General features: G+C 28.7%; 1 protein-coding gene across 1 annotated transcript; it reads right to left on the bottom strand.

Annotated features, from left to right (window-relative positions):
* Window positions 1-389: 389 nt before the first annotated feature.
* On the bottom strand, window positions 390-5109 carry LOC136090667 (zinc finger BED domain-containing protein 4-like). Its single transcript, XM_065817502.1, has one exon. It carries the CDS (start codon window positions 2895-2897, stop codon window positions 1719-1721), a length of 1179 nt encoding a protein of 392 aa, XP_065673574.1. The 5' UTR covers window positions 2898-5109; the 3' UTR covers window positions 390-1718.
* Between the last annotated feature and the right edge of the window lie 6732 nt (window positions 5110-11841).

Here is an 11841-nt window from a genome sequence, read left to right as displayed (position 1 = left end):
GGCTAAGCAACTAGGCGGAATATTTTAAAAACATGGTGGATTTAAAGGTCGTTGCTTCCCATATTTGCTTTCAAAAGGTGCTTCATTTGGCCAATGCAGTTGACATAATGCTGTATAGTCTGTAACAATAAAACCAGTTCTAGGGATAGCTTCGCTACATCTTTTTCTCTCCTCTAGATTCTTCGGGAATTTATAAAATAATATTTTTGTCGTAGTTGAGTGTTGATATTTTTGTTGTAGTTGTAATTGATATAGTAGTTGTATAAATTGATATTTTTGTTGTAGTTGAGATAGTTCGACTTGCAAAGAGATACACAGCATTTTAAAGGCATTTTTAAGGCATTTTAATTATTAAAAAAACTTATCATTAGTTTGACAATATTATTATCTTACAAAGTTAACGCCTTGAACCTTACAACGTTATCGTCTTGATGTTGGGCTATCTAATTTATAAACCAATCACATTTTAAAGATTTATTAAAAAAGCGCGAACAAAAACTTTCGTCTAATGTTAAAAGATGAAAATGTAAACACAGTAATAGGAATTGGCCTTCAGTTTAACAACTTTGTTGCGCGATGTCAAGGCCTGTTATTATAGAAGGCCGCGGTTACACATAATATAATATTCTGAAACTAATAAACAAACATCTAAATTTCTATAAGTAAATTTATTCTTTGATCATTGCCTTCATATCCTACCTTATTTTCATATCATAATCTATTATGGAATTATTTATATAACATATCACAACAATATTATTAAATTTGTGATGTTCAAATATCATATGAACATTCTCTAACATGTTCATATGATATTTGAATATAGTTCTTGAGTATATTATCTGCAAACAATTGACTGATGCAAGTTCTAATGTTGTCAAAAACCAAGCATGCATGCATGGGACACTGCAGTGTCCCACAAAGAAATGCAGGTTTGAAAGTCAAATTTTCTTTATTAAAAAAAAAATTAAAATAAGGGGGAGATAGGGAGGTTTCTGTAACTTTTTTTAGGCTCCAAAACTTTCAACTTTATATATAATAAGGTTCATAAAACTTAAGGGACTAACGAAGTACATTGAAAAACAAAAACAGGATATTTACTAGAGCATGACAGTTAACTGTTAAACGGTTAATTTTTAGGTTAATCATGTTAAAGGTTAAGGTTAGCCTTTAAAAATTATTAGGTTAATTTTAAGGGTTAAGGTTAACCTTTAAAAAGTTAAGGTTAATTTTAAAGGTTAAGGGTAACCTTTAAAATTTTAAGGTTAATTTTAAAGGTTAAGGTTAACCTTTAAAATTTTAAGGTTAATTTTAAAGGTTAAGGTTAAACTTTTAAATTTTAAGGTTAATTTTAACAGTTAACCTTAACCCTTAAATTTGTTTATATTGTCACGGATTAATGCCCTTTTCTCAAAATATCTTCTTAGCTCCTAAGAATTTTAGGTTTAAAATTTTTATGCTCTTTATATAAATGTAAAAGGTTATTAATTACACTTAAAAGTTCATAACATGTAAAAGTGTAAAGGATATTGGTTACATAGTAATTGGAACATAATCTTATGTATAGTGCTCTAACTGCTAGGCATAAGCCCCATCGCCAAGCTTTTGTAAAGCTATTCGTCAAGGCTATCCTTTGTGATGGAGGTTGTTTTTTTTTTTGTTGTTTTTTTTGTTTTGTTTTTTTTTATAACATGTTTTATTTTATTGGATATCTTATCTTATTCATTCTCATTCTCTTCAAATCCAGGCCATGTGATATTGTTCATTTCTTTCATGTTCTCTTTCATGAAAACAAGCATTTCAATGTTGTCAATGCTAAGGCAAGTTCTTCGTTCTGTAAATATATTTCCAGCTGTTGAAAACACTCTTTCTGATGTAGAAGATGATGCTGGGATGCACAACATCTTCCTGGCTAGTCTGGTTAGATATGGAAATTTATTTTGCTGGTTATTCCAATATTGAAGGATATTTGAATCTTTGTGTACACAGCCTTCTTCAACATATAACGTTTCTTCATTTTGTGCCTCCTTAAAAGAGTCATCTTTAGAATTTTGTCTTTTTTGCTGTTTCCCATAAAGTTTTTTATTTGCCTGTTCCCAAACATCTTCCTGTTCATCTTCTTCAGACTCCAGTAGTGTTGGTGAGGAGATTTCATTACTAGTAGGACTTTCTGAACCATCTCGCTTTTTCATATCAATTATGGCTTGGACAGCAGTTACCTTAATCAATTCATACTTCTCAGGATCTGCAAAATTGATAACAGAGCCCTTATAACGAGGATCAAGAAAATGACACATTACATATTCTGGTGTTTCAATACCAGAATTTGGAAATCGGGCATCTAATCCTTCAACAAGCTTCTCTGAAATCTCACTGACACAAGTAAGAGTACTGTGGTTACCAAAGAATACTAACTTTCTCCTAACATTGACTAGTTGCATAAACACCAAGTTCATAGTTGGTTCTTTGTCAGAACTAAGTGCTCTAGACATTTTTTCAAGAGGTTCAAGACAGTTCAAAACACCCTTCATGATAAGAATTTCATCCAGGCTTGGCAAGAAACTTTCAATGACTGTAGATGTTTCAGCCATTTTAGCAATGCAACCTTCAAGATCAATAATTGACTGCAACATCTTCAGATCTGAATTCCATCTTGTTGAAACATTCTGTACCAGTTTAGTTCGTGACTGCTTAAAATCAAGAGCTATTTTCCTCAAGATACTGGAATTTTTGGGAGAATGATTGAAGTGGCCAACCAATTTAGATAGTTTAGAAGAAAGTTCTTTCCAGGCAGGAACAGCTTTGAAAGCATCAGTGACAATCAAATGAATCTGATGATCAGCACACCACAAGTTGTCATTTATCGATGGTAATTGGCAAGCTTTGCCGAGGCGCATAGCTTTCAAAACATTAGTACCTCCATCTGTTGTTGCCCATATGTGGGTTTTCTGTTCCAATTTCAATCCTTTGATCAATGAGTCAAGTTTTTCCAAGATTATTTCACCCGTGTGTTTTTCTCCGAAATAATCAAATTTGACAAGAAGACGTTTAAGCTCAAACCGGTTATTGATAAAATGAAGAGTTAAAGATTGGAATGAAAGATTATTATACTGAGTAGTCCAGTTGTAAAAGCAGTAAGTGTCTGTTGTAAAAGCAGCACCATCAAGATAGGGCCTTTCATCATTCACAATTTTTGAGATGTGGTCCTGAACAAATTAATATAATTTTGGAATTTTTAAACGGGACAAGGAAGTTGATGAGATAGGGTTATATTTTCCCTTTGTTGTCAGTGACAATATTGTCCGAAATCCTTCACTATCAACTATCTTAAATGACAACTGTTCCCTTATGATCCACTTAGTTATTTCTGTAACTATTTGCACATTTTCAGGATGGTCTTTAGGCCATTGACTTACAACACGAGCTGTTCTTGGTGTTTTTAGAGTTTTCTGAGTATTTGTTGATCGATGAGGTAATATTGATGATCCAGGAGTCATTACTAAACGAGCACGTTTACGACAATGAATGAAGTCTTCATCATTATCACTTTCACTATCATTGTGTCTCTTTGCTCCATTAGAATTTAACACTGCTTGAGAATCAGTTCTTTGCTCGAATTCAATTAAACTTTGAGGATGTCTCTTAAGATGATTCCCTATACCTGATGTTGAGCCATTCTTTGAAACAAGGATCGCGCCACACTCATTACACTTAGCATGAGAATCATCAGTTTTTGTAAAAAAGTCCCAAATCATTGATTTTTTTGGCATGATGATTGATGATGATGAAACTGAAAGTAATAAAAGAAATTAATAACTAGAAAGCAATTAAATAATATTTGCAAGTAAAAAAGATTATCTGTTTGACGGGAGGGGGGAGGAGTGGGGGGAGGGGGGCGGACTAGGTTTTAAATTCCCTATTTGTAGTTTCGTGAAACTGTTGACACAGTTTAAAAATTTTATATTCTGTATAAAAATATTTCAGCGCTATATTTTTAAAAATTCATAAAACTGTTACATGTTAACAAATAGCTATTGCAAATAATCAAGAATATTATAAGTAACCAAAATACTTTTGGATCTCTGAAATATATGGTATATTTTCTTAATGAATTGAATTTGAAGTTTATTGAAGTTGAATATACCGTAGATTTCCCTAATTCCGAACAGTCCCTAATTCCGAACAGCTTTAGTTTACTTATTTTTACATCTTTTATTTTTGTAGAATTTTTAAATGGAAAACTGATTAATAAATTAGAAGACTAGGGTAATGAGAATATCAAAAAATATTTTCAAAATATATATTGATACCATTAAACTTTTTAATTGCAAGCAAAACACTTTTTAAAACCCTGAAAAACCAACAATATAAAACCGACTTAAAAAAAAAAAGACAATTTAAATTGCGTACCGTTCGATGTAGAATTTGATGGTGAATATTTATCTGAAAAAAAAAGTCAAAAATTAGCAATACTTTGTAAGATATCTTAAAAACAGTACATTTTCTGCATAATTAAAACGTTTCCCAAATTCCGAACAGATTATGGAATGCACTTTTTTTTGCAAAAGTTAGCGTTTTTACGCGCTAGTAATTAACAACAACATTTAACAATAGTACTTTAACGTCATTAACTTAGAAACTCACAAACGCTTTTAACCTTTTTAATTAAAAGTTTTTATTGAATTTCTAAACGCCTTGTTTGTCTTAACGTTTGTTAATGAAAAAATGTCAAAGTTTGAAAAAAATGAAGATCGCGAAAGAAAAATTAAACTCTGTATTGAAGCTATCAATAATAAGAAGATGTCATATTCAGAAGCCGCTTTATGTTATAACATTCCTAAAACGACTATTTTTTGCAGACTAAAAGGAATAAATGGAGCTGCTGGTGTTGGTAGGCCCAGAGCAATAAGCCAAGTAACGGAGAGGCTTATAGTTGAACTTGTACAGTTTATGAGTGACATTGGCTTCAGCTTAAAAAGAAATGATATTTTAACTATGGTCGAAAACTATTTGAAGGAATCTAAACAAAATTATTTATTCAAGAACGGTAAACCTACTTGAAAGTGGTACGATAGTTTCATGAAAAAATATGCGAAAAATATCTGTGAAAGAAAACTAGATGAAAAAGAACCCAGAAAAGTTATTAAAGAAAAAAAAAAATTGGACTCAGTAATTCTCAAAGAACAAAAATTAAAAAAAAAAGAAGAAAAAAACCTTCTAAAACTTAAAAAACCCCGAAAACGGTCTCAGAAATATAACAAAACAACAAAGATGTCTACTAGTCAAAATATTGAGTGTCTTCCTGCCGCCGGCTGTAATCCCTACCATATCAATCGTCTTTGTATTTCTTGCGGAAGCCTTTGGGACGAAACTACAAGCAGCAAATGGGTTGCATGTGAAAAGTGTTCTAACTGGCCGTGTATTCCTTGTATTATCAATTATCACGAAACAATTGAATTCGTGTGCAAGGAGTGTGAATAACTTTTATTAGTTTTAATTTTTGTAGCTTGGCGCCTTAAAACAATATTTTTTGAATACAACAACTTTTTCATTATAGTTTTTTTAAAAACTATTAAATCTGTACAGCACAGCTAGGGTTGCCACCTCCAAATAAATAAGTATTCATTTGGAGATAGCAACCGTAGTTGTACTGTACAGATTTGATAATTTACAGATAATAAAAAAATATAGATGTATTGCTGCGATACTATTTAATTAAAACTAACTGTGATACTATTTAATGGCGAAGAATAATGGCGTGGTTATAATAATGAAAGGTTATAAAATAATAATTTTCAGTGAGCAAAATTAAGGGGTTACTGAACAATGTTTCAGTCTTTGAATTACTGCCATTTCAAAATACAACTGCCTAAAGGTTAAAATTGCATTGCTAAATGATAAAAAATCACTACAAGCTTCCTATTTGATTAATGGGGGAGCCTTCTTTAAGGCTGCAACCAACCTGATACTTATAACTGAGATTTCTTCTGACTAACGACGGTTAACAACTTGACTTTTTAAATTTCAAAATTAACAATATTTTTACAATAAATATACTTGTTGCTTAATATGGTTCGATTCAGTTTAGATTCCAGTTTATTTATTTAAAAAAATTAATATAAAATTCAAAAAGCAAGCGGAGTTATTCAACTTTAAGTACGATTTTGTTCGGAATTAGGGAAATCTACGGTATATATATGTAGAACTTTTCAACACAATTAGTAAACAAGCACTGATTGTAAAAGTGAAAAGAGAAAAACTCTCTCTTACAGATAATTAAATTAAATTAAATTCATTTAACTTCTCTCTTCTAGATAGATGCCAAATTAAAAAAAAAGGGGGGGGGGGTTAAACACCACCTCTGCATGAGACTTTGTCGTCTTTAAACTGCAACACTGTTTCTAGTTTATACACTTTAAAAAAAATTCATATTCGGTTAACCGTACAAAAAGTTATTTTCTATGGTTAACCGAATACTTCGGTTAATTTTCTAAGGTTAATTTTAAAGGTTAAGGTTAACCTTTAAAAATTCAAGGTTAATTTTAAAGGTTAAGGTTAACCTTTAAAAATTCAAGGTTAATTTTAAGGGTTAAGGTTAACCTTTAAAATTATAAGGTTATTTTTAAGGGTTAAGGTTAACCTTTAAAAACTTAAGGTTAATTTTAAGTGTTAAGGTTAACCTTTAAAATTTAAAGGTTAATTTTAAGGGTTAAGGTTAACCTTTAAAATTTTAAGGTTAATTTTAAAGTTTAAGGTTAACCTATTAACCGTTTAACGGTTAACCTTCATGCTCTAATATTTACAGAAACTTTTAAATTTTTAATCTGGAGTACCACAGTGTAATTGGGAATAAAGTCTCTGCGTCCAGTATTCAAAGTAATAAGATCTAAAGTAATATATAAATTAAATAAAATGCTTTAAAATGCATGCAGTTATACATATAACTCCTGATAGTTAACTATATGTATAACTAGTTATACATAAAATTTATTATATAAACTTATTTTTTAAGGTTATGCTTGTACAAATTAGAACCAATTAATTCAAATTCAAGATTTAGTTCAAGTTCAAGTTATTTGTTCATTGTTTTTTCACTATTTTATATTTATTTGTTCAAATTTGTTAACAAGTACTAATTCTTACTACAGTAAGAATATTTATCATTGTTGAACGTGATTTTATTAGTAACTTAATTTTACTATCAACATATTTTGACAACACCCTTTACATTTTAAATGATGACAGCTTTACTTTTCTATTGATGTTAAATTTATTACGTTTCAATAACTCAGATTGAATCTTAACTGAATTATTGTAAGCTTTGTAAGGGTTTGCTGTATCTCAAATGGTGTTGTAAATAAAGTAAAAATAATACATATATATATATATATATATATATATATATATATATATATATATATATATATATATATATATAGTATTTAGGCTATGGGATCATCCATAAATGATGCCAGTAGATAGAGGGGCAGTCTGAGTTTAACAATAATTGACAATGGGGAGGGGATGTTGAGACCAAAATAATTAAAAAAAAAGTAAAATATTTTATTTTAAAAAAAGGTAAAACAATTTATGCTAGCTATGAGCAGGTTTTAGAGGTATTTACACCAACAATGTGGTCTAAAAACTTCTTCCTTTTGTTGCTTAAAACTGTAGAGGATCATAGGAAAAACAATTTAAATTCAGAAATTAGCTTGCTTATCTGAAAGAACAATTTATGTTTTTTTTTTTTTACTTTTAGTACAGTTGAGAATAAATGTATAATTGAACCAGAAAAAAATTGATGGTATATGCATTTTTTATATTATATTACCAATTCAGATATACCATCATAATACGATAACAAAAACTGACATCATTTTCAATGGGAGATGGCAAAAAATTGACTGAGTTTGATAAAGGGTGAAGTTGTTCAACAAACCGGGTCATCATCTGACATCATTATGCATAGATGACCCTACAATTTAAGTAAAATAAGTAATCAATTTGCCATATTTCTCTTTAGAAAATGTAAGAAAAAAGCATTGTTATGCTGAGAACCTACCTATTAAGCAAGCTTTGACCACCTATTTTATAAATTTGAGAGACAGAAGTGGAAGTGCGAATCGCAAAAGAACTAATAACAATGCTCTAAATTGATTTTAACTTTGTAGACTAGCATTAATATATAGTATTTAGTAATAATACATGATTTTTATAATTAGTATTTATTTCCATTAATTATGAGTTTTCAGTCTCCATTTTATAAAATGAATTAAAAAACTATTTATTTATAGTATAATAATACATAAATACTAGTTTCCTAATGCTATTATCATCACAATGTTAATGGTATTCGTTTTAAAGTGAAATTTTGTATCAATTTTATTGTTTTAATGTTATATATATATATATATATATATATATATATATATATATATATATATATATATATATATATATATATATATATATATATATATGTATATATGTATATATATATATATATGTATATATATGTATATATATATATATATATATGTATATATTGTTTTTACTTTATTTACAACACCATTTGATATACAACAAACCCCTACAAAGCTTACAATAATTCAGTTAAGATTCAATCTGAGTTATTGAAACGTAATAAATTTAACATCAATAACAACATAAAATCACGTTCAACAATGATAAACATTCTTACTGTAGTAAAATATAGTACTAACTGATAAATTTGAACAAATAAATATAAAATTAACAAAAACAATGAACAAATAAGAACATTAACATAAACTTTAACTAAATCTTGAATTTGAATTAATTGATACTAATTTATTCAAGCATAACCTTAAAAAATAAGTTTTTATAACAAATTATATGTATAACTAGTTATACATATAGTTAACTATCAGGAGTTATATGTATAACTATATGCATTTTAAAGCATATTATTTTATTTAAACATTACTTAGATCATATTACTTCGAAAACTGGACCCAGAGGCTTTATTATCAATAACACTGTGGTACTCCAGATTAAAAATTGAAAAGTTTCTGTAAATATCCTGTTTTTGTTCCTAATGTAGTTCGTAAGTCCCTTAAGTCTTAAGGACCTTATTATATCTAAAGTTAAAAGTTTTGGAGCATAAAAAAAGTTACAGAAATTCATCCTATTTTTTTCTTTTTTTAATAAAGAAAATTCCTTGACTTTCAAACCTGCATTTCTTTGTGGGACACTGCAGTGTCCCATGCATGCAAGATTGGTTTTTGACAACATTTCAACTTGCATCAGTTAATTGTTTGCAAATAATTTACTCAAGATCTATATTCAAATAACTATTATATTATCCTAATAATACGTCTATTTACACAAATCTTAATCTTATTTCTATAAGGAAAGATAAAAATTATTCGTGGTACTTACATACTTGCTTGCCATTCTCTTTATTAATATAAAATATTTTCACACAATATAAACGTAACGCAATGCAATGTCGATTATTTAGTTTCCAGCTTTTAAATTAATTCCCATGCAAATCCCACAGAAAACCCACGTGGGATTTCTCATGTGTGTAAATACCATATGGTTCCCACATGTAACCCATGTGGGATTACCCACATGGGTTTAAGGTGACAAATTTCCATACGGATACCACATGGAAAAATCCGTCCCACATAAATCCCATCAATCCCACACGGAACCCACGCGGAACCCATGTGGGATGCGGTTTTATTTTTCACAGGGTATCTCTTCAAGGGTTGTTATCAACCTCTCCAAAAGATCAGCTAAATCATATATATATTTTGTAATTGTCAAATGTAAATAAAATGTTAAATAAAAATTATTACACAGTCATAGGTTTGATAAACTAATTTTAATGAACTTATAAAAAATTATTAAATAAAGAAATGTGCAACTTTTAAAAACAAGCTTACATGAGTTGATCGAACTTTATACTTGAGCTGGAGTTTCTACAATAGTTTTTGATTGACTGGACAACACATCAGGTTGTGATACACTAGGCTGGCCATCAGATAGATTGGATTGTGCATTATTTAGGTATTTAGAGGCATTTTCCTTAATTTTAACCTGAAACGTATGTGAGTTTGATTGCATTGCCCTCAAGTGTTCAGGTGGTGTTGGTTTTGTAATACCACAGGTGTTAGTATTTCTGAAATAACAATTAGAAAACAAATTAAGTGTAAATTTTATAGGCTACATTAAACTTTTAAACTATTACTTGCAGGTCTATCCACACCTAAAATTAAACCATTTTATATTTCCTTAATTCAAATATAAATTTTAACAGCCTATGGGTATTAAATTTCCCAATTAACTTTACCGATCGTCTATTAAATCCACCTCACTATTAGTTTTTCAAGTTTAATAACACCCCTTACTATTCCACATACCCTATCTATTAAAGACAATATTCACATCTCTCTTCTATAAAAATCTGAAAATATAAATAAAAGTAAGAAAATCATAATACTGTTTTTATTTATAATTTTTTTCATAATATTATATACATTATAAAAGTAGAACTTTATCTTACCCTGTTATTAGGCTTTCTTGAAAAAAGTTTTCAACTTTATCATCATCCACTTCACTTTCATAGGTGAAAGAATGTTTTCTTTTTCTTAACAATTATTATTTTAAATTATAGTTATAAAATAAATAAAAATTAATTAACTAATTAATTGGTTTCATTATTAAAACAACCAATATACAAAAATAAAAAATAAAAGTCTGCAAATTATCTGTAAATCTGAAAACCACCAAGTATATTTCTAAAAGTTAGAAATAAATTTGAAATAAGCATATGCTAAATTTTTTTTGTAACTCTGACCAAAAGCTTGAAATCACAAACCTAATTTTCCATGTTTCCATATTTCTACATTGGATGTCTCTTCAGCCAGCTTTGTTTTTTCTTTTGCACTTTAAGAGTGTCTAGAAAAATTACTTAAATTTTGTGTACATTGATTTGAATATTCAGAAAAGTAATATCAACAACATTAGTTAAATATTATGCTCTAAACAATTTTAGTTTTAACTTCCTGCAAGTCTATGTATATTTTTTGCTATTGAAAATTTGCACAGACAATATATTTTGGAAATAAGAGAAAGAAGAGATCTTCTTTCTACCATTACCAAAGCATTTTGTATATGACTAATTGATAGTCCCTGAAGGACCTTTAAATTTCCTATTAAAAGAGAAACACTAAGAATTTCAAAAAATTTAACAATAATTACTTGCAGTTCCTAGAATCCGTATTTTGTATAAAAGCCAGTGTTCTTCTGGAATGCTGCATGTTTTTTGGCACTCAACACTTTGTTTGCTGATTTTGCTGGTGAATAGTAAAAATTTAATACACTTTTATTTTTGATTAAATTATTAACATCCCAGTTGAGTCTATTAACCATCCACTTGATTGGCAGAAAATCAATCTCTTGAGTCTTAATATATTCGAGCATAGCATACATTTTTGAAAATTTATTATTGTAAAAAGTACTGCAGAAATTGAATAAACAATAATATATCATGTAATCATAAAGCTTATAACTTACTCTTTCTTTAATTTTTTAAAATCAAATGAAAATAATCCAAAGTAATTTTTGTCAAAATAGAAATTTTGTATATTTATTTATTTATGGAATAACAAATTGTATATTAAACATTCACACTGTAAACTATATTAATATGAATAAAACTTGAAAACAATTTTATTAAAAATTATGAAAAATGCCTTTGAGGTAAAGCAACAAATCCTTGTTTAAAAGGGAGTAGAATATACTTGGCCATCAGACTAGCAATGGGAAAGGTTCGTCTTATGCCAGTAAGTT

This window comes from Hydra vulgaris, chromosome 14, assembly GCF_038396675.1.
Source record: "Hydra vulgaris chromosome 14, alternate assembly HydraT2T_AEP".
In the NCBI taxonomy this organism is placed as follows: domain Eukaryota; kingdom Metazoa; phylum Cnidaria; class Hydrozoa; order Anthoathecata; family Hydridae; genus Hydra; species Hydra vulgaris.
Note: the sequence above shows the minus strand (reverse complement) of the source record. Positions and strands in the feature narration are given on the sequence as shown.